Genomic DNA, 27,318 nt, shown 5'->3' on the forward strand with positions numbered 1-27,318 from the left:
ACTGTGGACCTGCAGGAAGCAGTTCAAATCTTTGCAACCAAGAAGGCACAGAAAGCACCACTTTGATTATTCAACAGATAAAAATGCCAGTGTTTACTATGCAGACAAGAGAAGTTACATTTGCTGTTCAGGCGTTTGAAAGTTAAGTGTTACTTTAAATTTTTGAACAAGGCATTTTAAGTTGTTAGTTCTCCTTTATTGGGGCAGATAGCAGAGCAGTACCATGAGAGGAGTAGAACAGGAAGAAAGCAGAATTGAGACCTTTCAAAGTTTTGGCCCGAGCGATGGGGCATAGGGGAGTCATTTGAGCTCCCTGCCTCAGATGCCAAAATATTATGGGCCAGCCCTGGGGGGAGATGCAGGGTGCAGGCTCCTGGAGGGAGTTTGGGTGTGGGAGGGGGTTCCAAGCTGAGGCAGGGGGTTGGGGCATGAGAGGGAGTTTGGGGTGCGGGCTCTGGGAGGTGTTTACTTCAGGCAGCTCCCAAGAAGCAGTGTCATGTCCCTCCATCTCCTAGACCGAGGGGTGGTGAGGGAGCTTTGCGTGCTGCCCCTGTTCCCACAGCTCCTACTGGCCACAGTACCCAGCCAATCGGAGTTGCAGAGCCGGCACTCGGGGTGGGGGAGGTGTGTGGAGCCCCCAAGGCCGCCCCTTAGCTGGAGGGACATGTTGGCTGCTTCCCAGGAGCCCCGCAGAGCCAGGCAGGGAGCCTGCCAGCCCAGCTGCACCACCAACCAGACTTTTAACAGCTCGGTCAGCCATGCTGACCAGAGCCTCCAGGGTCCTTTTCAGCCGGGTGTTCCAGGCAAAAACCGGACACCTGGCAACCCTACTGAGCACCCACAAGTCCAACTGAAGTTGATGGGACCTTTCTGTGTTCATCATTTCTGAAAACCAGGCCCTGAGTTTCTCAGGCTGAGCACTAAAACGCAGGTACCCAAGATCAATGGACAATTTTGAAAATTCTGACCTAAGTGACTTGCCCAGACCAAGGTTACACAGCCATGCAGTCCTGTGCTCTAACCATTAGGTATTACTCTTTCCTGTTTAATGTGAAAAGGTGAAACAAAAATATTTTGGATGAAGAGAAACAACGGCCCACAAGAGCTCAACCTTGACTCTTCAAATAAATATTGAAAAAAATTATCAGAAATGTTTATCTATCAAACCTTCCACACAAGAGGTCAACAGAACTGTACATGCATGGCAGAGAATACTTTTCAATATGTCCACTCAGCGCTAATAAAAATAACACACCTCCTAATTCTCAGTGCTGTTTAGAAAACCCCAAAGACACAAAAAAGACATCAATGTGCTTTTCTGCTATTCCATGCATCCTCCTAGTTCTAATACTCACTGCAGTGTCTGCCTGCAGTTATGTTAGTTTCGTCTTCTCCGGCAGGGCAGTCTGCAGTCCCATCACACAGTTTACCAATTGGAATGCAGTGTCCTGACACAGGACAGGCCCATTCTCCTGGGTAACACTCATGGCGACCACTTTCTAAGGAAAAGAGAAGCAACACAGAATAATTGAGGAACATGCTTCAAGTACTACTTGGAGCTGCTTTCCCAAAAGCCTCCTAGAGAATAAGCATCTTCAATTATTTTTCATTCAGCTTTTGATTGTTGCATGTAGCTGTGACAGCCCATAAAAGAAATAGTATCTATCCTAGTCACCATATTCTTTCAGTGATCTTCAAATTACACTGTGGAAAATACTCATGCAGTCAGGTGAACCCTTTCCATTTTTCCCCATTGTTCAGATACCTATTACTATTTAGCTTTTGCTTGACCGGTGTACTAAAAATGGAACAATGGTTTTGTTCTTTTGAAACATGCCTGTTACAGCTGGTCTAAAAATGGTGGGGGGAGAAGGGTAATCACAGAAAATTTCAGCACCAAAAAAAAAATGGTTTAAATTTTCCCACAGAAAATTTCAATTTTTCACAAGAAATTTGAACTGAATTTTTTATCAGAAAGTTGTTTTTAGCCAGTATATTTTGGTTTTTAAGCATCATTTTTTTGATGAAAAATCAAAAATTTCATGGGAAAGGAGGCACTTTCTGCACTGCAGATTGTTTAGCCGAAAACCCAGTTTTCCATAGAAAAACAGTTTCAGCAGAAAACTCTTCACCAGTCCTAATGCCTACACACTCATTTCTCATTAACTGGTATATTCATGTTTACTACAAATTCCTCTGAAAAGGGTGATTTGATAAATGGAAGATCTTTGTTAAAGATAGAGATGGTTATTTTGAATATTACATTATTAATAACAAAAATGTTACTCAGAATATTTACACAAAAATTGCATTTTCCTTCCAGCACGTTATCTCCTCCTATACTCAACCAACCAGAAATCATAATCCTGTACTTGTAACATCAGAGTTAGTTACTGTGGAAATGGACATTCTGTTACAAACTGAGAATTCTGGCTTCACATGAGGACATACCATGCTCCCATGAAAATCAATGGCAAAGTTTCCATTGATTTAAATGGTGCAAGATCTGGGCTACAGGGAATAAGCAGATGAATTCTTGACATACCCTGGTTTATACTCACCATCTTAGCAATACAAAATAAGAAAACCCAAAGTATTAAAAGTATATATATTATATTAGTAGAACTGTATCTATAAAAACAATTAAAAGTTTTCCAGAAATGTCCATGGATCTTTAAAAATTCTGATATAAAACATTCTTATGTTAAGACTTTTTAGCAGTGAGGTTTGCAAGGTTTTTCTTTGTAAATTGCATCATTAAAATAAGTTTGCTTCTGTCTTTACCACATCCACTTTCATCTTCGTTATCTTCACAGTCATCATCTCCATCACAAACCCAGCTCTGATGAATACAGCGGCCACTTGGACAAGTGAAGAAATTGCCTCTGCAAGTTGCATAAGCTGAGGGAAGGAACAAGAGAAACTTCCATCATTCAGCCACAAAAAAAAAAAATATTAAAAGAACTTTTGGATTCTGTCTGCTACATAACAGAGCATTGCCCCTGCTTTGTGCTATCTGTCACGCTTTCAAAGAAAACCAGCTCTTAACAGGCAAACAAGCCAAATAAAACCACCGTACTGCAAGAGTTTTCATCGCTCCTGTCTCCACAGTCATCATCATGGTCACAGATAAAGGCTCGGGGGATACATTCTCCATTGGCACATTGAAACTGGGTACTGGCACATCCATGAGCTGAACGATATCATTTGAATGGAGAAAAGAAAAAAACATATTCAAATGTAGTAAACAAACTCCAGTATTTCTCTTACAAAGAGGATACATAGTACTACAAATGTTTGGGGTATGCTAAATGTGGCACTTACTGCAGTTGGCTTCATCAGAGGCATCCCTGCAATCTACTTTACCATCACAATGCTGGCTTGCATTAAAACATGCTCCATTTGCACAAGATAACTGTTCACATGTTGGGTAACCTATAAGAAAAAACACAGTAGCCACAAGTATTAGAATATACAGTATCTCTTTACGATTATATTGTTATGTATGCATTCTGCACTATGCATGGTGCTTTACAGACAAATATAAAAAGGAACATAGGAATTGCCATACTGGAACTGACCAATGATTCATCTAGTTCAGTATCCTGTCTCCAGCTGTGATCGGTACCAGATGCGTCACAGAAACATACAAAAAACCTTGCAAGAAACTAGGCAATTATGAGACAACCTGCCCCTATCCCAGGGCCGGGTCCTTGCTCCAAGGAGTTTACAATTCAAATAACCCATGGCAATATGGAAAATGACACAACACCAAAGAAAGCAAGTATTTTATTTATTCTTATCTTAGTTTTAAATGTTATTGATCTCAGTAAACATGTTTAACTAGAAATGGAGGTACTTGCACTCAGATTTAGAGCCTCTTAGAACTCCATGCGCTCTCAAATTCAGTGTCTCGGGACTTTTACATGGAAGGAATATTTAGCCAGTCAAATGAGCTCAAGAATAATCAAACTTCATTCATTTTGTGGCCCTAAATTTTCATTCTGTATTTCTCTTCCCATTTTACATCCTTATATTATTAATAAACAGGACAAAGTTCTCGTTCTCTCTCTCACTCTCATCCACGTTTTCATACACGCCAACTGGAATTTAAAACATAGATTATTAATTCTCTCCAACAGAATTCACACAAAAAAAACCAATAAATTCCACAGATAAAATATTTGTGTCTAAACACAATGACAAAATTATTTGTTCTCATACTGTATGTTACCATTTTTCTCCTTAAACTTGAAATAGTCATTTATGGACTCATCTGGATGCATTTTTTAATGGTATCTATTTACAAAAGTTCTTAATTTTACAATATAAATAGGTGTATCAAATGTCAAACATACTAGCCAAATTCAGGTTGCATCTCTGTGCGGGCCTGTTCCTGCAAGGTAGCAAGAACCCTAAACTCCCATTGTAATTAATGTGGTTTGCAGTCCCTCAGCAACTTGCAGACTGGGGCGCTGTATACATCACTGAAAAAGGGGTGGCCAGAAGAGGAACCCCAGAGCATAGCTGCTGTATCCTTCTGGGGTTCCCATGAACGAGTACAGTTCACACTCCAAAAGGTTTTGTGGTTGGACCCAACAAGGGAATGTTCTAGGTAGGGCTGAATACAGTCCCTTATTACAAGGGACATTCCTTATTTTTTCATCTCTGTACAACAAGATTGGGAGTTGCTGAATGCTGCAAAAAGCAGCAAGAAATACCCATGAAGGTGAGTACATCTTATTAATTATTACTATTATAATGATTATAATATTGGGAGGAGAGGTGAGGCAGGCGTGCTAAGAAAGCAGTCCCTTATTTTTGAAATATGTTGGCAACTCTAGTTGCAGGGCATGGCCTGGTGTCAGAAGGCTTGCTTAACATCTTTTAGCCCAAACACCCTGACCAAGCAGCCCCACTTCTGACACAGGCTACTCCTGGCCCTTGCATGGGGGACGTGCTTGGGGTTGTGGGGAGTCGGCATACAACTTCACCAATAGTATAGATTCTGCAGTCTTATGTGTATGGCTGTGTTTCTAGGGCCTGACTTTGAGCCAAACTATGCTATTCACTGAGAGTCAAAAGCTTCCTCTGTCTCTGGAAACATGGAGGACACCATGGCAGAGGAACCTACAGTGTACAGTGAAGGAGACAGCAATGGGTGGGGGCACACATCTATATTTCCATCCATAGAGTCCAGGTGGGCTCCATGGATGGAAATACACAAGGGGCAGAACCTCATAAGGAGTGCAGGGCATTAGCCACTGTGAGAGTCCACCAGCCCCATTCCCCTGTGGTGGGGGCATGTATGGGTACCTCAGATACCTACTGGCACCACTTCATAGAGGAAAGATTCTCCTAGCCCTGGTACCCTGTCATCTACTCAGTGCCAAGACCTACTTTGCAGACAAGACTATGATGATTTTGCCCCAAAGACAGTTTTCATTAATGCATTTATAATTTATAACCCATATGATTATGGTAAAAAAAATCCCATGTCTTAACCATAAGCCAAAGTGTACATGTGTACCTGGTATCACTGTATCTTTTGCCATTTATTTTAACACTGTCTTTTATAGTTATAGTGGAGAGTAATAAGTTTTCTATTGTCTTGCAACTCATAAGCCTGGCAAATCACTCAGATCTAATTCTGTGCCTTCCTTTAACTGTCCCTTTAAATTTTTTCATTAAAATAGCAGATTTTTCCAGCCTGGAAATTAACTTCCCTTTAATTGTCGGGGCTGCTAATGATCAAGAATTTTATCAAGATCACAGAAAGCAGCTGCTGATTTAGAATGAACTCCTAGAAAACTTTAGCTCTAACAGATGAACTAAGTGTAGAATACATTGAACCTATCCTGATCCTGATCTCATTTACACCAATGTAAATTGGAGCAATTTTAACTAAAGTTAACATGGGGGGAAATTTAGTCCCAGATTAGGATGTTTAATATTCAGACAATATATTATTTACCAAAATTTAGGGGGCACTCATTAGAGACTAATAGCTAATAATTAACATATCTAACTGCAGATATTTTTTCAAACTACAAACCCCAAAATCTGGGCTGGTCTTAGTAAAACTCTATTTTGCATTAAATGTTATGTACAGGCCTCCTGTTCACTTAAATCAACTGCAGTTATGTCATATAAAATCCTATACTGTTAGAACAGCTAAATTAACTAAAGCATCTTTATACAGACTGAGTCATACAGAGTAGCAGGCTTCCCACTGGACTCTGAAACCTAACCCCAGAGACAGTGGGAGGCCATTTGTTTTGTTTATTTAATTTCAGGCCATAGCCATGGTATTGCTCCCCCTAGCTGACAGATTTCTCAAGCAACTGACTGATATGTATTCTGATCAAGCTGGATACAAGATGATGAGGAAAGGTGCTGGCAGAGAATGCCTAACTGGGCATGCCACAGAAGACATTTCCCACTCGGTACCTCTGCAGCTAAGGAGCTCAGGAAGCCAAAGTTCTTTTGGGGACCAATAGCCTGAAAGGCTAAATCTGGCTGATCAGGCCTTACTAAGCATATAAGAATATTCCACCAATCAGATCACTCAGCTGGTGGAACCTGACAGTATCTCTGTTTGGAAAAAAAGAGGTTAGTTTGAGCTAGAGAACCACTAATGGATCATTTCTGTCACCAAAAAAGAAAGAGTAAAAATATCATGTGTGTTTTATTTTCAAAACTTCAAACAATAAAACAACATTTTAGAGCATATTAATAACTGCAGCCAGCTCCACAACCTGCTCCATTTCTACAACTGGAGGGGAGACAAAACCCATAGACCTAACGTGGGGAAGTGTTTTAAGGGAGGAGTAGTTTTATCTCGCCTGCACAGAAATCCTTCAAATGATATTCTGTGTTGTTTCGGATCCCCTGAGCAAGGCTCAGAGGGAAAAATATGAAAGCTGGCCCCATTCCCCTGGACTGTCCCTTCAGAAACCTACCACCAAACTATTGTAAATTAATGACAACCAGTTCACATTAGTGTGCACCGTTTTCCCCCACTACAGACTGGAATCTCTCTGGAGAAGAGAGAACCTATGGCAGCATCACTCCTGCAGTGGGCATGCTCTCAACTCGGGTCTTGTGCATTCTCCTCATGTAATGTCAATGTAAAGAGTTAAAAAGATGTCATCGGGTGCCATTAGCAGAGGTGTTTCGGTGTTATTTAAAATATGTATTTTGCCCAGTTTGCAGTTTATTAGTTTTTATAATAAGTACTATTAAGGAAGGGGTGGGCAAACTTTTTGGCCTGAGGGCCACACCTGGGTGGAGAAATTGCATGCAGGGCGACAAATGTAGGGCTGGGGCAGGGGGTTAGGGTGCAGGAGGGAGTGCGAGATGTGGGAGGGGGTGCTGTGTGCAGGAAAGGGCTCAGGGCAAGGTGTTGGGGTGCAGGTGGTGTGCGAGGGCTCAGGGCAGGAGTTTGGGGTGCGGGAGGGGGCTTAGAGCAGGGGTGCGGGTGCAGGAGGGGTGCAGGGCATGGCAGTAGGTTGGAGTGCAGGGTGCAGAAGGGATTCGGGGTGGCAGCGGCGCGCAGCGGGGCTAAGGCAGGTTCCCTGTTCCCAGCCAATGGGAGCTGCAGGGGGCTGTGCCTGCAGGTGAGGGCAGCACGCAGAGCCCTCTGCCCCCCGCTCTGCCGGGGCCGCAGGGATGTGGTGCCAGCCACTTCCAGGAGTGGCACAGGTCCAGGGCAGGCAGGGAGCCTGCCTTAGCCCCGCTGTGCCACAGGGGTGGCAATCCCACAGGCTGGATCCAAAACCCTGATGGGCCAGATCCGGCCTAGTTTGCCCTGTACTAAGGGAATAAGTACATTATATTTTTTTCCTCCATTTTATTTGTTATGGAGATTATTTAATTAATTTTTCCCTTTGCTCTGAGCAAAAGCATTCTGTGAGAGGCCAGATGGCAATAATGAGTTAGAGCTGGAGGGCTCCAATCCTTACTCACACAAGTAATTCCATGAATTTCATGGGTTAAAGGGTAAAGCCCCTAACCACAGCATAGTTTTCCAACTGATATGAAAATACTCTATCATATTTTTCACTACATGATTAGGGACGAGGGGTCTCTGGAGGGGGCGCTCAGGGAACAAGGAACGGGGGTGGGGAGTGGGGGCAAAGCATGTTCGATATAACACGGTCTCACCTATAACACGGTGAGATTTTGTGTCTCCAGAGGATCGCATTATGTCGGGGTAGAGGTGTAATTGTTTTCCCCACAACTCCTATTGGGAGGCTTTTCCAGACCCTCACTTCTCTGATGGTTAGAAACCTTCTTATTTCCAGCCTGGTTTTGTTCATGGCCAGTTTATGTCTATTTGTTCCTGTGCCAACATTGTCCTTTAGCTTAAAAGGTTTACCCACTCATGTATGTACAAAGAGTAATCATATCCCCGTCAGCCTTCTTTTTGCTAGGCTAAACAAGCCAAGTTCTTCCAGCCTTTCCTCATAAGATAGGACATCCATTCCCCTAATCATTCTAGTAGCTCTTCTCTGCAGCTGTTCCAGTTTGAATTCATCTTTCTTGAAAATGGGTGACCAGAACTGTAAAGAGTATTCCAGATGCGGTCTTGCCACTGCCTTATATAATGGCATGAACACTTCTCTACCTTTACTAGAAATGCCTCACCTGATACATCCTAGGATTACATTGGTGGCTCATCGTCATCCTGTGATCCACCAACTCACGCACATCTCTCTCCTCCTCTGTTGCTTCCAACTGATGAGCCCCCAGTTTGTAGCAGAAATTCTTATTATTAGACCCTAAGTGTATGATCTTACACTTTGTACTATTTAATTTAATCTCATTTCTGTCATTTCAGTCTAAAAGGTCATCCAGATCTTCCTGTATAATATTCTGACCCTCATCTGTATTGACAATGCAGCCTAATCAGATTGGTCCCAAGACCAATCTTTCAGGAATTGCACTCGTAACCTCCTTCCAGTCCAATTGTTCACCTTTTAGCACAACCCATTGCCTTCTCCTCTTTAGCCAGGTCCTTATTGACTTTACAATTCTTGTACTAATCCCCATCTCTTTAATTTAATGTGTGTGTCATTTGTGTGTGGGTTCTACAGTGTGGCCACCCTCAATCTTTCAAAACCATGATTCAGGCCCCCCAAAATCATGACTTAAAAATCACGAGATTTTGAAAAATAATAAACATGGAGTTCTTTACATTCTCCTGCTGGATGTGGGGCCTTCAGGGTTCACATTTTCCAGGTTTTTCCAACCATTAAGGCTAGAAACTTTCTTCTTAATGAAAGCTGAGATTATGAGATCTCCTGACTCCAAGAGCTGGAGCTTGTAGGAAAAAACACCAAATATGTGTGAGACTTGTGATAAATCACAACTGCTGACAATACTGTTTCTTTGGGTTTGTTCTGAGCCTATGGCTGTTGGATGTGAGAGGTTTCAGAACAGACTAGCTGTGGAGAAGGAAAGTAGGCAGTAGAAGGGTTCCCCAAGATACTTCATTTTCTGTTTTTACTTTGTTTAAAACTGTCCAGGAATTTATCAGTGTTTATTACAAAAATTTAAAAATAGGTAAAAATCAGTGCGAAAAACTAACTTCACACTTTTTTGGTAAATATCTGGGTTAATGTTGCGGGACAGGAGGACAGAAAAAAATTTTATATAGAGAAATGTAAGAGCACTTTTGACCCGGTTTGATTACCTGGGCTGCCCAGGTTACTGACCTGCCATCTCTCCTTCCGGAGCAGTCAGCCAAATCCTCATATTTACATTTAGACTAATTTATTAACATAAACACACCTACCTAATGTAATGTATTGGATTTTCTTAACACAATCTGTGTTTTTATGTATTTGAGTGGTCCAAAATTCAATAAAAAACAAATAGCATTTTAGCTTTTGTAAAACCTGGGAATTTTTCAATAAAAAACAAAAATTAAGGGCCTTGCTTATCCCCATCCAAAGCACTTCCCTGTGAGCTTCCAACCACATTGTCCCAGTTTTCCACTTTCAAAATATGATCAATCATCAGAAGAGGGCAGGTGGGAGAGGAGGCACCATATTACCCGCCGCCCGACAAGCTATTTTGGGCACCAGTCGCCACTGTTATTTTATTTAATTGGTGCATTTAAAACGTAGCTACGCAGAGGACACACTATACTGTACCTTCATAAACAGTTTGAAAGCTATTCTACGGCAGCAGTTAAAACAACACTGTTTTGCTTTCCACCTAATATTTTTGCTCTGAGACCTCAGGGATAAACAGTTGTGAGGAAAATATAACCAAGCAATAATAATACTTAGCAGATTAGCTGTAACAGTAGCCAGTGGAAGCAGCAGACACTGACTTCTGCCACATGATGCAGGAGTGTAACCTCTTGTAACCCTGACCATGTCCTATGAGAGGGGCCAGGGAATAATGAGCAATCTCTTACCAGCACACCTGCATGTCACACCTCTTATTACAGGGACATTTTCAAAACATTTTACAAACCTTAACTTATTAAAACCTCTTAGGGTAGTCAGTATGGTCTCCATTTTAGGGATAGGGTAACTGGGGCAAAGGCTGAGAGGTTAAGTGATTTACCCATTCTAGGAACTCAGTGTCCAAATTGGGATTTCAGAGTAACAGCCGTGTTAGTCTGTATTCTATTACCAGCAGGACAGTGGGGTGGGAGGAGGTATTGTTTCATATTCTCTGTGTATATATAAAGTCTGCTGCAGTTTCCACGATATGCATCTGATGAAGTGAGCTGTAGCTCACGAAAGCTTATGCTCTAATAAATTGGTTAGTCTCTAAGGTGCCACAAGTACTCCTTTTCTTTTTGCAAATTGGGATTAAAACTCAGGAGCTCCTAAACCTGTGGTCAGATCATCAACCTCAATGAACATGTCCTTCTGGGAGGATTTCCCTTCTTCCCTCATAGCCCCACACTGCAGCGACCTGCCTGGCTGACAAGGCTGGATCCAAGTAATTACCCTTTTCTTGGCTACAGCAGTCACTGCAGAGTAGAACACAGAGATACCAGGTACCCCCACTCCAGGTATAGGTTTTTACATTTTTAAATTGAGAGGATGGCAAGAGGGGTGGGGGAACGCTATACTTTACCAAAATAGGAAGACAGCTCAGTATCACACAGACCTTAGCTATTTATGGTTAAAACACCATTTGTTATCAAATCATTCCTGCTGAAAGTTTGCATTTTCATTCTGCATTTTTAAGTGTTAACAATAAGTATTTTAAAACTGAACTAAGAGTTAGCAGTTTTCTATAAAACAGACAAGCAAAGTGATGCATTTATTTAATGAGATAAGAAACCTTATTATTTTTATGAAATAAAAACAGCTTCAATACATTAATTAAATGGCCTGCTGCTGAAACATTTTTCTGTTGTTTATCTTAGCCTTTTACTGCTAATGGGATTATTAGCAAGGACAATAGACTGTGGCTTTGAATCTTCATGTTGCATTTTACTACAGGTTTAATTGCTCAGTTACTTAATATTGGTGGCATTTTGCATTTGACTGGTCTCTTAAATATTGCAACTCATTCAGAAACAAACTGAGTCTTTATCTTCTTTACAATTTAAATCTGCTTCCAAAAATAATTAACTGGCACAACACTATACAAAGTTCTGCTGTGAGAGACCTGTCCACTAAATGTTTACATACACTTTACACTCTGAGGAAAAATGGCAGCAATTTCAAATGAACTTTGATGTCTCCTCAATAAATCGTGACCACTCTATATAGATTTTTCATTTAAAAACGCTTTAGCACAAATTACTTGTGCTAGAGGAAAAGTCCAAATTAATGATATTTCTCTTACCATTTCTTTGCATCAACATGGATTAGAAAGGAAAATGACTGGATGGAAACAAATAGTGCTTACTAATATTAACACACCAGCTGCACTGCTAGCAAAGTATAAAATCTAATCCCCATTTTCTAGTATATCAAATCACCACGATTCATTATGATTCATGGTCTCTGCTTATAGCCCCAGTCCTTGCAAAGACAGAGGTGTAAAATTCACCAGCTCTTTGGAGATGGTCCTCTGGACGCTTACATCTTTCTCATCCTCACCTCCTCCCCCAACCACTACTTTTTCTCTAACAAGCAGTCAAGTCAGAGTCGTCACCCTTCTGACTAAGAAAGACTGTCAACAGCAGTCCCCAATCAGCCAGAGTGGTTGCTGCTGAATGACGAGGGGCAGTTCTTCTCCTCAGGGCTCAATGTGCTGCCTCCACAAAAATTCCAAGATCTAATTACCCGTGGAGTAATAGATAGGGCCCAAGAATGGGTCTCTCACCCGGCAGTGGAGAGCAACACTGATAAACCATGCAACAGGCCCAATTCCAATAACTTTAAACCAAAATCTTATTTTTCTATTTATCTGGGAGCATTAAAATAAAAACACAGAATATCAAAGTGTGTAATTTCATTTTCAAACATCGTTGTGTTTGCTGCTCAGAGCAAAGGATTTTGAGTTCTATTGCTCGATCTGCCATTGACTTACTGTGTGACCTTGGATGAGTCAAGTACCCTCTCTATTCCTCATTCTACCCATTGAGAAAATGGGTATAACATCATTCAAGTACATAAAAGGTTGTTACAAGGAGCAGGGAGAAAAATTGTTCTCCTTAACCTCTAAGGATAGGATAAGAAGCAATGTGCTTAAATTGCAGCAAGAGAGGTTTAGGTTGGACATTAGGAAAAACTTCCTAATTGTCAGGGTGCTTAAGCACCTTGGAATAAATTGCCTAGGGAGGCTATGGAATCTCTATCATTCAAGATTTTTAAGAGCAGGTTAGACAAACAGCTGTCAGAGATGGTCTAGAAAATACTTAGTCTTGCTCTGAGTGCAGGGGACTGGACTAGATGACCTCTCGAGGTCCCTTCCAGTCCTATGATTCTATGTTCATCTATTTTACAAGGAGTTTGGGAGGCTAATTATTGTTTATAAAGTGCTTTGAGACCCTTGAATAAAAGGTGCTATGTAAATACAAATTGTCACCATCAAGTTTTTCACTTCACAAGAATGTTTATTTTTAACAATATTTCATTTTCAGGAAAACTATTTTCCCCAAAAAATATTCTGAACATTTGCTAAACAAAGGCTAACACCATCTCTTTTCTCCTAAGCTTTTACAGGACACAAATGCCAAGCTGTGCAAAATATCTGTCCAGCAGTGGCATCTGTTCCTGAATCCTTGGCAGACTCTTCAGGCATTTGTGCTGGTGACTTTAGAGTTGGCTGGAGGTCTATCATGTGGAATAGCTCCAAGCTGGCTGTCTGGGCTGCCTTTTATTCCAGCATACCATTGGCTTCTAAATCACTTTTCATTTTACAGACAGCACTCATTTTTAGCCACTTGTAAGTAAGGGATAAAAGGCACAGGCTGTTGGCTGAGTAAGTAATATGCTGGTTTTCTTTTATATAGCATGTACACCAGCCTTTTTTATGTAAATAAAGCCATTAGTGACTTTTTATTTCTTGTTGCTCTATTAATGACCCAGTATCCAAAGCTCTACTTTTTTTCCAAATCTGTTTCCTGATAGTGTATTTTGTAGTTCACTGCTGTCTTCTTGCTAGCAACACTGTAAACACCAGCACCTGCTTCGTGGTCTATGAGTGTAGTTTTTTATTATTATTAACGCTATCAGTAAGCATGCTGATGTACACTATGTTAAGTAGGCGTTAGGCACAAATGACACTCCCTTGAAAAATGAGGCCTCTATTCTGTAGCTCAGTCAGTAGTCTCTTCCATGACCATGAACTCTAGGCCAGGACTTGGCCTATGTGGTGTCACTAGGCAGTCCACAGCTATTTTAACTCTGCGGTTGTGGGAGATAGACTCGAAGAGCTATAGGATCTGTCTGTGTCCAGCAGGCCCAATGAAAAATCCTCTTTATACTTATAATGACCCAGTTCTGTCTCTTCTCTGCCATGAGACGCTCCGTATAGTCCAGAGTTCAAACTGGAGGAATCCAACACTTTTTTTCCCCAAAGGGGTAAGATGTCCTCAAAGAAATGAAACTGAAATTAGAGAAGAAGCACAAGTGACCATAGCAGCCTCCACTTTCTCGAACTCACAGCTACTAGCTGTTCCAAAGCAGCAGGCCCCAAGTATAGGGGAGGCAATGGGTACACTTTACTAGAGTCTGGTCCAACAACAGACCCAGCCAGAAAGCCCATCACCATGAGAAAAAAATTCAGGCTGAATTGTGGATGTTTTAGTTTGATTCAGTGTTATATATCTCGGTGAGTATGTTTGTGCCTATACATCTATGTGGTGTCCAGATCTCACGTGATCTTGCAAGATTTACCTGAGCCAAATCAGAAGCAATGTTAAAACAGAAGCAACATTCCAAACAGTGATCTAGCCCTCAAGGATACTTAGATAGCTGAGACCATACCCCAGGGACAGGGAACAGTATCTCCAGGGACAGGGAACAGTATCTCCAGGGTGCCTAGAGAGCATCTGTCACTTGTGTATCATTAATATGTGCACCATACTGCCATGTTTGGCTATCAATACAAATCAGGCAGCCAGAAATGTCAAGAGCTTAAAGAAAGGGAAAGAAAAGAAGCCAAAGGACAACAGTCAATCCTCCAATATTTCCAGATAGACAAGGCCTCTCAACAGCCTGGCTCAAACAATGCACAAACTAAGGAACTGGATAAACAAAAACTGCAAGGTGACAGTGATTTCAGTATAAAGACTGTGGAAACTGAAGAAAAGCAGCCAGATTAATCTTGTGATTCCAATTTAATGACTTTCAAAGATAGTCAAGTAATATTACCACCAGACTTAGAGGAAGATTTGCAAGAAGCAGGAGAGAGAAGTGCTACACTACTTATTAAGTCATGCTTTTTACAAGATCCAGTATTGTGGCCTAAACGCATTACAGATTCTCTTTATCAAAAAATTGTTCTATCTGGTCCTCCAAATTTCGAACCAATGCAGAAGCTAGTGAAGTTTATCCAAAAGCTGTTAACAGTCATAGTTTTGCTACATTTCTTCTGAAACGTAGGACTTCCAGCAACAGAGAAAAGATTCTAAGAGACTGGCTTCAAGTCTACTTTTGGAATAGAACTTGATCTGCTACCACTCATCTGACTTAATGAGATTTACAAAAAAAATACGACTAATTTTCAGGGAAGTGTGTATAGCCCTACGAACATTTTGCATAATGCCAATGATAGTGGCAGAAGCCAAAAGAAGTCTTCAGCAAGCTGGTACTCATCAAAAACACAGCAGGCGATCTACTATTGCATAGGAACGCTTAAGTCACTTAAGTGTGAACTCATAAAAAAAGTTGACTTTAGTGAGGTCATTTGTGAATTTGCAACTGAAAAAAGATCAGAAAGTAAAGCTGTAAAGTGATAAGGCTCAACTATGCCATTTCAGAAATAAAATATAATTTTTTCTTTCATTAATTATTGTCTCTGTGGAGTAGGTTGGGCACTCATGTTATGAGTTTGCCCTGGGCCCAGTGAAATGTTGCTTGGGGGGCCTGCAATGCAGCCCCTTGGGTTGTTGTGCATATTACTTATAGAATTCTTAGTAATATATGCAAAACACAGTATGCTCAATTCTGACCTCTAATCCACCCAAATAACTCCCGTTGACTATTAGGCAAGACAAGGTAAGCATTGACCATTAAATATTCGACCAATCTTGTGCATGAAAAGTTTGCACACATATATATTGTGTGCACAAATCATACATTTGCATGTATAAACAGGAATCTGGTTACACAAAATGACGCGCTGTGCTTTTAAGTAACAACTGTCCGGGCAATTAGCTATTTTGCTTGAGTAAATTTGCATTCACAATGGTTGTGCATGCAAATTTTGCAAGTGCAACTTATGAGCCAACTTTTGAACATTTTGTTCTTTATATTTATATATACCTTAAGTTTTCCCTCTACTGAATGTTACATTATTTGTAAATCTTTGATAATATTTAAATTAAAATTATCCTCTTTTTGTCTTAAAATATATTTTTTTATCCCAAAGCACCCATTGCTTCCACATTATCATCCTTCTGATACACAACTGGTGGCGCATACATGCTTACTTTCTTCTTCTCTATGTATAACTGTCTCTTCCTTCAGCGCCAGTGTATACTGACTCCTTCCCTCCCAGTGTCCCCACATCCCCTCCTATGATGTTTCCCACGCTTGCCTCCTCCCAAATGCACAGTAATTATTCAACATCCCATTGTCTTCACCTTCACCCTCACTGCATACAATGCTTTTTTTCCCAGGCCCCATGAAATTGTCAGAGGTGAAAACCTGGCCCCATTGAAGTCAACAGCAAAACTCCCCAGGCCAGCACTTATATTCTGACCATGCATGTGCTTACCTTTACACATTGAGCAGTCCCACTGAAGTCACAGGACTACTCACATTGCACAAAATTAAGTAAATGCTTAAATCTTTGAGGGATCAAGGCCTTGAGCTGTACTTTCCTTGTTAGGCATCCTAATAATCACTGAAGGAACACACTCTCTACTTATGGTTATAAAGCATACCACAATATTTGATATAACCCCAGCAGATGATACACATCTGCATGAAGTACTACAGACAATAAGCAAAAACAAAGTCAAACCTCCTACAATTTTTCTGTTGACCACTTTTATATTTAAACTTAATATGTAACTTTTAATTAAAACTACTTAAGAAAAAAACAAAGACAAGAAATGCTTAAATTTCCCCTACATTATTTTCAGTCAGTTGACTTAAAAATAAAATACATGAAATACCTGGGGCCAAATTCCATCTTTAGATACATGGTCACAATCCCCACTGAGAGCTATGCAAAGGTTTGATTATAGAAGTTCTTATGGAAAATGAAATATTTTTTAAATTTTCCAAAGTTTAAAAACATTTTAAAGATGTTTTTAAAATGAAAACTTTATTATTGCTGAGACGGGCAAACGAAAATGTCCCTGACCATAAGGCAGCAGTAGGGACTTAATAAGTCTCGCAATAATGAAACTCTATCAGAACATCAGCTCTAATCCATGAAAGAATCTGCAATGAAATTCTGATAACAAGAAGCATATTGTGGTCATTTCTGTCCATCAACAAGCCCCTTAATCTTACAAATTGATTAAAATGCCAAAGAGAGACAGGATGAAACCAGATCTAGTGCTAAGATTTAAAAGACTTACGGCAGCCTCTCTCATCTGTTCCATCAGTGCAGTCTTTAACTCGATCACATGTGTAACCAGTCGGGATGCATTGTCCATTTGAACATGTGAACTGCTGACTTGAGCATGTCCTCCCCGCTGCAAAAAACAGGTAATTTAGATTTTCACCAATGAAGGACCTACATGCAGCAAAGTACTTCTCCTCTTCCCCTTTTTATTACTGAGTCCCTCTCATGAAATACACAATCTTTTATTACTTGACCTTTGTGTCTCGGGCAGAAATAAAAGTCACCTGCCAACCAGTGGGCACGCCACACAACCATAATGCATTTCCTAATGCACAGCCACTGCTCCAACCCATGCCAAGGCTTCGAAGCACTTAATCTGCATCGTCATGGATCCTGCAGCCTCATCTCCAATTTTTCCTCCATGCTGAGGGCTGGTTTGTCCTGTGCCCAACACAATAGGTTTCCAAGTCCTGAGTGAAGTCTCAGGACACTACTGTTACCCAAATAATAAGTGGAACCAGCCACAGCAGGCCCAAAACCATTCCGCCAGCTACTGCAGGATAGTTCAGGATGGCCAAAGTGGCATGCAATCTTGAGCCTATCTACCATTGCCGACATGCAAGGAGAGTGGAGTATGATCTTGCCTTTAGTCAGTAGACCATGCTCTCTTATGGCTGTGATGCCTTTACCTGGCGTGCTAACTTGTTCCCCCCACCTCATGCTCTGGAAAGTGCTGTATGGGATCCTGGTCAGCTCTTGTACAGAGACTCTCTATGCCTTCTTCCCACACTAGTGCTCATATCACGGGCTCTGCTGTTAGGGCATTAACCCAGTTAGAAAAGTGAGAAAGTAAAACTTGAGAGTAAAACAAACTTCTCTTCGTTCCAATTGTGTGTGCCTTTCAGAATAGCTCTCATGGAAAAAAAAGTTTTAAGCATTCTAGAAAGGAGCAATACAAAAGTGCCTTAAATTAATTAGCATCAATGCATATTCCCAGAGGTGGCTCCAAAGCAGAAGCAGCAGGATTTTACTGTGCAGTCATTGAGGGGCACTTTCTAAATTGCTCACAATTAATGGGCACACATAGAATGAAGGCAAGTTACAGTGACCCAGTTCAAATCTTGACCTAAAGCCTTCATTGGATTTTGACTTTATTATCTACTCTGTCCTTAGTAGATATATAACTAACTAGTGTCTGCATCACATACGCAAAGGAGAATGGGGGCAAAAGACAGCCCAGCTTTATTCCCCTCTGCAGCAGAGATAGAAATGAAGTTTTAAGACCATGTGCCTGGACTATGATCCAAATTCTGATCTAAGTTACACTCATGAAAATCCACCAAAGTCAGTGGGGTTTAACAGGTGTAACTGAGCAGAATTTGGCTTATTAACTGTAGAGATATTTAGATACTTTAAATAAAATGTCAAATCTTAGGACCAAAACCAATCTGTGTAAGAAGAAAAGTAAATAAGCCCGATCCTACTCAGTCAGAAGTCATTTGTTTTCTAATGATATACCAAAAATAAGTTATAGCTATTATTTGGACCACCCACATCCCACGCACTACCAAATGCTAATAATCTGAGGGCAAAATCTGACCTAATGCGCAGCAGCCAAATCACTCAAATCACTGTTTGTTTCTATGGCATAAAACCCAACTGATATGTATTAGTTACAATGTCTGATTGCTTGAGCCCCAGTACCTCTTTCATTACAAATTAAGCACTGGTTACTGAATTCAAACAGCTAGTTAGAATATTTAATATCTTACCATCAATACTGAGAAAAGAAACTGGTCTGTAGCTATTATACTTAAAATAACTTATTTTACTAAAGAAGCAAAGGAACATTAAATATTTTTGTTCAAAAATACTAATCCAAGCATGATTAATACATAGAGTATCATCAAAATATTTCCCTTCCGAACTGAAATATTAACATGACTTATGTACTAGCTTTAAGCTATCTAAGTGATAATGGAACATAACACTATTAGCAAACGTGAGGGCTTTTTGGGATCTGAATATAAGGGATAACAGCTCTGTTCATTATACAGTGAAAGATTGCAATGTCGGTCTAGTATCTTATTGAAGAGTTTCACCAGATATGGCATTAGAATCTCTCTAAGGGTTTGTTTAATGTCCCTTAATTACTCTTCTCTACTTAGAGATTTACTCATTTTTCCTTTTATAGATTCCAAACCTTTTCCAGGGAGAAATGTAGTTTCTTTTTTTGATTCTGAGCTTGATGAATAAAAGTTTTAGTAAAGAATGAATGAAGAGGCTCCTAACTGAGGGTGATTGAGAAGCGTATAACTGTTCACAAAATGACGTAAATTCGCTATTCAATTTTTGTAATCAGGTTCCCTATTACTTCTATAACGGATACGCATCTTAAATTTTCTTTTCTTTTCTATTTAAACTGAAAAGCCAATTATTTTTCTACTTTACTGCAAGATTTGGAGAGGTTTTATTAACCTAAATAATCCCTATCTAGATTTATTTGATTATGTTTTATTTCATTATTACTTTAGTGTATTCCATTTTCAGCAATTGTTTATTACAGAGATCACTCTGATAAAAAGTTGTTATGCTTGCACTAGCCTTGTTTATTTGTGTGCGTGTCTGTGTGTTTGTGTGTATGTCATGCGCTTTATGTAATCAATATGTTCACATACAAATGGTTTGCACTTTCATGATGTTGGTATAATGTTCTGACGGAAATACTTACGGCATTGTTGATGCTCATCTGAGCCATCTTCACAGTCCTCCTCGTCATCACAAACCCATGACTGTGGAATACACTCTCCGTCGGTCTGACACTGAAACTGATTTCCCTCACAGGTAGGTTGTGCTAGTACAAACAAGCAAATCATTTGTTATTTCACAATGTTTATTCAGGAGAGTGTGCTTCACCTGCATGAACTAGCATCTGAGACACCTATAGACAAAAGAATAGGAATGAGGCGTTCTACCCTGGGATTACAGTTCTTGGACAAGACCTACAACTTTTGAGCTAAAGGGAGAGGCCTCTTCCAAATTAAGCACATGATTTTCCTTAGTGGATTCATGATGCAGGGCTTGGGTTGGAATAGTTTAAGTTCTACTGTCCCTGCTCTTTTAATTACCTTATAGGTGGTGTGACGGGGCAAGGCCAGATGGCTATAGGAAAGTGGTGAGAAACAGGTATGTTAGCCCCAGGCTAAACAAATCCCTGTTACCATGGTAACCAAATGGCAGTTGCTCCAGGTTAATCAAGACACCTGGGGCCAATTAAGATCCTTCCAGAAAGCAGTGGAGACAGCTAGGTTGATTGGGACACCCGAAGCCAATCAGGGGCTGGCTGAAACTAGTTTAAAGCCTTCCCACTTAGTCAGGTGGGAGGTGTGCGTCAGGAGCTGTAGAAGGAAGCCAGGCTGCTGGAGAAACGGATCAGTACAAACCTTATTGGGCACAAGAAAGGAGGCCCTGAGGTAAGGGTGACAAAGATATTGAGGAAGTGGGGACTGCTGTGGGGAAGTGGCCCAGGGAATCATACTCATCCTATTTCCAAAAAGTCGGCTACCAAGAGCTGCTACTATCAGGGTCCCTGGGCTGGAGCCCGGAGTAGAGGGTGGGTCTGGGCTCCCCCCTCCCTTCCCTGACTAATCACGGAGGCTGGGAGACAACAGAGACTGTGCGAGGGAGGATAACTTCTCCTCACCTCCCTTACTGGCTTATGATGAAAATGGGTCAGTAGGCTGTGACCCTTGCCTCTACAGAGAGAAGGGCTATGTGGAGGGTCACAGTGAGCCTCTGAGGCTAACGTAATCCGCCAGGAAGCGCGGACCCACTGAGACAAGGTTGGAGCTTTGTCACAGTGGCTATTAAAAAAAGAAAGGGGAAAAAAAACTGTGAGCACAAAGAGAGACAAAATAGACGTTTGAACCTAATTCTGGAACAGTTTGCCTAGCCCTAGTTAATACTCATCTTGTGATTCACTAGCACAACACCATCCAGTTTGATTTGTGCCGGGCCTCTCTGTTTAATGACCCTTCTCCCTGAGATCATGTCTTCAGACTCTGCCAGTTCACAAGCATTGCAAGCCAACCCAGCAACAGTCTGAGCCCATGGAATGAGATTTGAGGATTACCTAACTATGTAAAGAAGCCATTTAAAGAAGTGATGTGACGCTGTATTGCAGCTTCATAGATGAAGAATGCATAATTAAATTAGATACAAGGAAAGGGTTTAGCTGCATATCATAAATATTATTTTGGATTCCTGCTTCAGGAACAAAAATGAATATTGAGTTTCATTTTAAAAATATATTTGTGTTCTGTTGATTTAAAATCTGTGTAGGTACTTATATGGCCCCAACATTATACTATGTGAGTATAATTAGAAAACAAGATAAGCTAATTAAACAAAACTGAAATTCATTTTCATCCTCCATCTTTTATTTTTATGTCCATTTGTAAGAAGATGAAAACAAAAACAACTTCACTTATTTAGGGAAATACATTAGGAATGAGATTCTGATCCAACTGAAGTTAATGCAAGTTTTGCTCAGTAGTTTGTTCAATAGCACCATGGCTCCTGTCTCAGAGGAAATCATTCAGACTTAAATATCTTGGGTGACGTGGCCAGTTGACTCAGAATGGCAGTTATTTCTAATGCAAGATATTCATCCAAAACACCGTTGGCTTTGCACTTGGCTGACCTGTTAATCAGAAAATCAGACAGTCTGGCTGCAGGAACTACCCCCCAATTACTGCAAGGCTCAAGCTGAGAAGAGCCAAGCCAATGTGAGAGGAAACAATGTAAATTAGCCTTTTCACTCCAAATCAACTCAAGGACAAAACCTGGCCGAACTGTAGCATAGGCTAACTGGCACAAAGGGTTCCGAAACCTAGAAGAGTGCTGGCAGATAGCAAAACGTAGAAGGGTTTCTGAAAATGGAGAATCATTTCTTCTTGTTTGTAACATTTTTAATAGACACACATTTTAAAAATCTCCATAGTGATTCAACTGAAATCTGTTAAGAGCCACAGAACCTTTTTTCATACATGATACAGTGTACCAATTAAATGTGTATGATGCCCTCTCGTGAACTTGAGTGACCATGAATACCAAAGGTTATATCCATGCTGAAGACTGTGGTGTCTGTATGTGTGCACCATTCAGGTTCATTGCAGTAATATCAATTAGCCATCTACACATGCTTAGAGTCCACAGACATCAGAAAAGATGTCCTTATTAGACATATGGCTATGGATATTGGAGGGAAGTGCAGCATGTGACCTGAATCTCTTTCTAAGGGTGAGTTGGAAATTTGGCACTATTCTAATATCCATAGAACCGGTACTACAGAACTCAAGAAACATGAGTCTCAATTAGATTCCAAAGCCATTGCCCACCAAACCACGAGTTTTACACCACCTTTGTTCTCTCTCTCTCTCTCTAAGAATTAAGAGGCTCCTCATCATGGCATGGTGTACCATGAGCATCGTGGTAGCTGAGAATTCTGAATATTGTAAAAAAGTGGAAATGCTTTGAATTAATGCAGTAGATATTCCACTTACGACAACCAGCTTCATCCGTGTCATCCGAACAGTCCCTTGCTCCATCGCACCTCCAGTCTGCAGGAATACAACGGCCATTCCCGCAGCGGAACTGCCCACTCTCACACCCTGCAACCAAACAGCAAATCGAGAAGCTTGGTTATAGCGTCATATCAGAACAGATATGGGAGATTGTTCCCATCCACAGTTCAGGCACACACTGAGAACAATCATTTTAAATACATTTTTTCAGGTAAAACAGTGGGCCAAATTCCACATTCAGTTACACCCATGCAAGCCCACTGAACTTCCATAAGGTTGCCCTGATGTAAGGGAGAGCAGAATTTGACCCAACATTCAAGTGTAATAACTCTTAATATAGAAGACTATTCCTATCTAACCTGTTGTATAGTCTCCTTCAATAGTCTACTTTAATAGTCAAACAAAAGGGTAAAAGAAAAAAAAACCAAGGAAAGGTTTGCCAGGTATGGAAGCCTTCTAAGACAAAAAATGTCCACTTTCATTTCATGGACTCAGGTTATACAGACTTAAATGAAGGAGGAAAATGGCCTTCCACATCATTTCTGGAGCCTAAACATTAGCCCACCCCCTTGTAGTTCCTGAGTATTTAAGAAAAATACAAACAAACAAAAAAAAACCACCCAAAAAATCAGAGTTAATCCCCTTAGCTGCTATGGAAATCTCATTTTGCCAGCCCTGTACTGGTATCTGGTTTCAAAACGTTGATACATATTTTTTTTTTAATAAAAAAATATATAAAGTCCATCTCTCTGCAGTACAGGGGAAAATATATCTCCAATGAACATCTTAGTAGCTTTTTGTAAAACAAGAATCTGAGCTTTAAAACTCTTTCTCACTGATCAAAATCTGACCTGCTGTCAATCAGACTCTAAAAGCCACCACCCTATTTGCTATGTCAGTGGACTGAGGACCTGATCAGATGGTTCTTGCTCCCATGTGTGAGAACAGCAGGATCAGGCCCTTACCAAACATATCTAGTGAAGTCCCTTGATGCCATAAGAGAATGAAATACACTGTTTATAGCCACTAGGGGAAACATGATCTAAGTCATAGGGGAGAGGAGGTGAACTTTTAGCCAATTTTATGGTCCCCAAAACTGAAAAGTCGTAACTCTTTATTAGTTTCACAAAGTTCTATTTCACATAGCCTCAGTCAGCACCCTGAAGCAAAGAATACTGAAAGAACAGAGTTAGTAGCAAAGATCAACTCTTAGAACATCTAAGAAAAAGCAATTTCCTGTTAATTAATAATCAAGTGATGAAATTACCATTCAATTATTCTAAGTGACTTGTCCAAAAGAGATAACTTTACTAAATATAAAGCACAGACACCTACTCTTGAATTCACAGTGACATAAATAAACAATGTGTTACCCTAACTTTCATGTAAAACCAGACATACCAACACGGTCACATAAGCACAGTTAAGTGATGTATTCCTAAGGGATATAAGCAAGCTACTTTATGCAAGGAATGTTCAAATCTGATTGTCTGGTAGTGACATCCTGATTTATAATGTATCCTGCAAATGGTCAAAAATTGCACTCGGGTGAATGGTGGTACCGAGTGGTACAGGAGTATGTACACCCAAATACCTTCTATAGACTAATGTACGATGGTGGTTGGTGGTGCAGGTCTGGGGTTGGTGGTGCAGGTCTCTTATCAACTACCTTTAAAACACAACAACCTCCCTTGCAAAAATGCCCTGAAAGAATGTACAAGTTCATCCTGGAATCCCAGACCCTCTCACTAAATTCTGCCCTACAAGACAACATTTCAATTTGAGACTCTTAGGGCCTTTTTAAAGTTTAACTGTTAAACACAGCATATATTGAACAATTTATCACTTAGAACTGTTATTGGAAGTAAAACAATCTGTTTCTACATTTCTTGCATCAGTAGCATCCAAGAATACAAGAATCCTAATAGCACCTGACTGAAAAAGAAATTACAATACAGAGTTTAATCAACATCCAAAGGGTTTCAGGTTTCTAAATGGGAAAAGTATATGCTTAAAAACAAACAGCGTGGGAAATAATTTCATTGTATATTATACCATTAGTTTCAAATAATTAACCAGCAAATGTTAAGCATTGTCTATAATACTAATATTTTCTTTTGCCTTTCTTCTACTAAGTTATTAAACATATCCTTATGGTGACATAAAATGAGATAACACTGGTTACACTTTTTGGAAAACATTATAAATACAGCAGTCTTCATACAGCATAAAAAACTGTAATTGAATGTAAAGAGTATCTGCAAACCAACCAGTTCTTTTACACTCTGTAATACTTTTAAAAATTATAGTTCAAATCACTCAGAACTACATACAGTAAATGCTGTACCAATGCCCATTTATACAATTCATCAGCAGACCTATTATAATTCATTTAATTATGGTATCAGTCTTTTCAAATGTAATCTTCCATGCTTGCTTATTTCTCCTTGAAGGCTGAGGTTCTGAAATAACTTTTCAAAAAAGCAAAAAAACCTGATGCTTCACATATCATTGCTTTGTGTCCTCTCAGTACAAAAGTACTAGTACATTAGATAGTACAAAATGATTGTTTATTTAATAAAAAGGCAGAGGGCTCTGGTTGAAAATAAATTACGGGTGATAAAGAAGTAACAGTAATCTGCAGGTTCAAAGACATTTCTCAAGAAGGTTTTAAAAGGTATGTTGTTTTTTTTCAAACTGTGATCAAAAGAAATGCTGGCCATCAAAAGGAGGAAGTATGCAGAGTACACACAATTATTGAATCCATTGCTAGAAATGTCCACCATCCAAAAAAAATTAACAATAAAATGACTGATTAAATGAATAAAAATAATTTCAGAAGTAACTCCAAGTGACAACCCATAGAAACATGCCCCTTGTTTCAAAATAGAAACTGACATCATCTACTAAAACCAGCTTCTGAAGGCTTTATAATAGTTTGTGTTCAAGGACTGAACTGATGTAAGAGGCAGTAACCCTTGTTAAACTAAAGTATTAATTTGGGGACATATTCGGGAACCATTACTCACAACAAATAGCACTTACTCACATGAGTAGTCCATCAAAGTGAACAGGACTACTTGCATTATTAAGTGCTATGCCACATATGGATGCAGAATCTATTGCTCTACACTAGGAGGGAGATGTTAGAAGATAAGGGGTGTCCTCTTGTTAACTGACATTAAGTGGAAGACTGGATTCACTGAGGGGTTAGTAACTACTGACATCCTATTGTATCAAAGAGTTTCTTTTTAATAAGTGCCTTTTTTAAATGGTAAGGCAGTTCATAAATTAGTCCGTGACTGCCAAAAAATTAATACTAATGAGCTAATTTTAGTAGAAATGCTGATTTATCATGGCAATGCTGACAAAGCCAGACACTTCTTTCAGGCAAACAGAATCCTGTTAGCAAGATTCCTGCAGGAAATATTGTTGGGTTTAAAAATACACAATCAATCATTAAAATTTAGTCTTTATTGTCTTCCTTCATATTTCCTAAGATGAAGTGTCTAGGTGACTTTTGAAAGTTCAAAATCTAGAGAATTATTTTTCCTTGCTTTAATTTGATTATATTTTTTTACCCATGGAACTGCGATGAAACTATCACTCAAATACAGACCAAAAAGACAGATGGTAAGATTTTGTGAATCCCAGAAGAACCCATGCAAAGTAGAGTCCAAGGTTGTTGTTTATTTTAAATAGTATGGCTTCTAACTTTTCAAAAATTGATGAATGCCTGTTTCAATTTTTAGGGATTCAAGAAAGCAACTGGAAAAAACAAAGCTACCACATCCACTTTCTTATAAGGCAATATTGCACTGAAGAATCCAGCCCATAGCTTAAAATGTATCCCTTGGGAAATATACAGAGAGAGTACTGTTCCTGAGGTTTCTGCTAGACTTGCTGTCTCTGGTCCTTAAGCTACAACTGCTGCTGCTGCACCTTCTGTAGCAGTGTCTGGGATTCTCTTGTAATAGTCTCCTGAGTAAAGATGTCTGGGATTCACAATCCACTTAGGTCAAAACAGAAAAGGCCAATTTCCATGGCACAAAGTAAGCTACTTGTACAAAAGATAATGCAGGATTATGACTTTCTATTAGAAAGCATCATAGAGTGATCCTGTGAGGAACAAAAGATTTGGGGGGTAAATACTTATAACCACGGCATAGTGATCCTGGCCTATAATTCAATATTAAAGATAAAAATATATATGGTATCAAAACAGATGCAGAATATCAAGCCTTACACTACCACAATACCACGCCTGGATAGCTGTATTATTCAATGCAATTGTTCCCCAAGACAATTTAGGGCAAAATTTTCATTTACATCAGTGTAAATCTGGAGTAATCCCCCTTGTCTTTAATGGAGTGATTCTAGATTTACACTGTTGAAATGGATAGAGAATTTGGCCCATTGACTGCATGGGGTTAAAGTGTTTAAATGAAGCTGATGCTAAATACAGACCCAGTGACCCCCTGAGAATTGTAATAAAGCTCCATTCACCAGCTAATAGACACTATCCAATGCCACACTAGGCCATGTGGAACTCTGCCAGGTGGCA

At 39.9% G+C, this 27,318-nt stretch overlaps 1 protein-coding gene across 5 annotated transcripts in view; it reads right to left on the reverse strand.

The window, feature by feature from the left end:
• LRP2 (LDL receptor related protein 2) overlaps positions 1 to 27,318 on the reverse strand; it is a 181,192-nt gene that overhangs the window by 139,575 nt on the left and 14,299 nt on the right. For all 5 annotated transcript variants that reach the window (XM_073305750.2, XM_073305749.2, XM_073305752.2 and 2 more), the window contains exons 2-8: positions 22,734 to 22,841; positions 19,901 to 20,023; positions 17,183 to 17,299; positions 3,325 to 3,435; positions 3,080 to 3,193; positions 2,785 to 2,901; positions 1,356 to 1,499 (exon numbers count right to left, since the gene is read on the reverse strand). In XM_073305750.2, coding sequence (XP_073161851.2) covers positions 1,356 to 1,499; positions 2,785 to 2,901; positions 3,080 to 3,193; positions 3,325 to 3,435; positions 17,183 to 17,299; positions 19,901 to 20,023; positions 22,734 to 22,841 — 834 coding nt within the window. The remainder of the gene's footprint in view (positions 1 to 1,355; positions 1,500 to 2,784; positions 2,902 to 3,079; positions 3,194 to 3,324; positions 3,436 to 17,182; positions 17,300 to 19,900; positions 20,024 to 22,733; positions 22,842 to 27,318) is intronic.

Source organism: Lepidochelys kempii, chromosome 11 (genome assembly GCF_965140285.1).
Source record: "Lepidochelys kempii isolate rLepKem1 chromosome 11, rLepKem1.hap1, whole genome shotgun sequence".
NCBI classification, from domain to species: Eukaryota; Metazoa; Chordata; order Testudines; family Cheloniidae; genus Lepidochelys; species Lepidochelys kempii.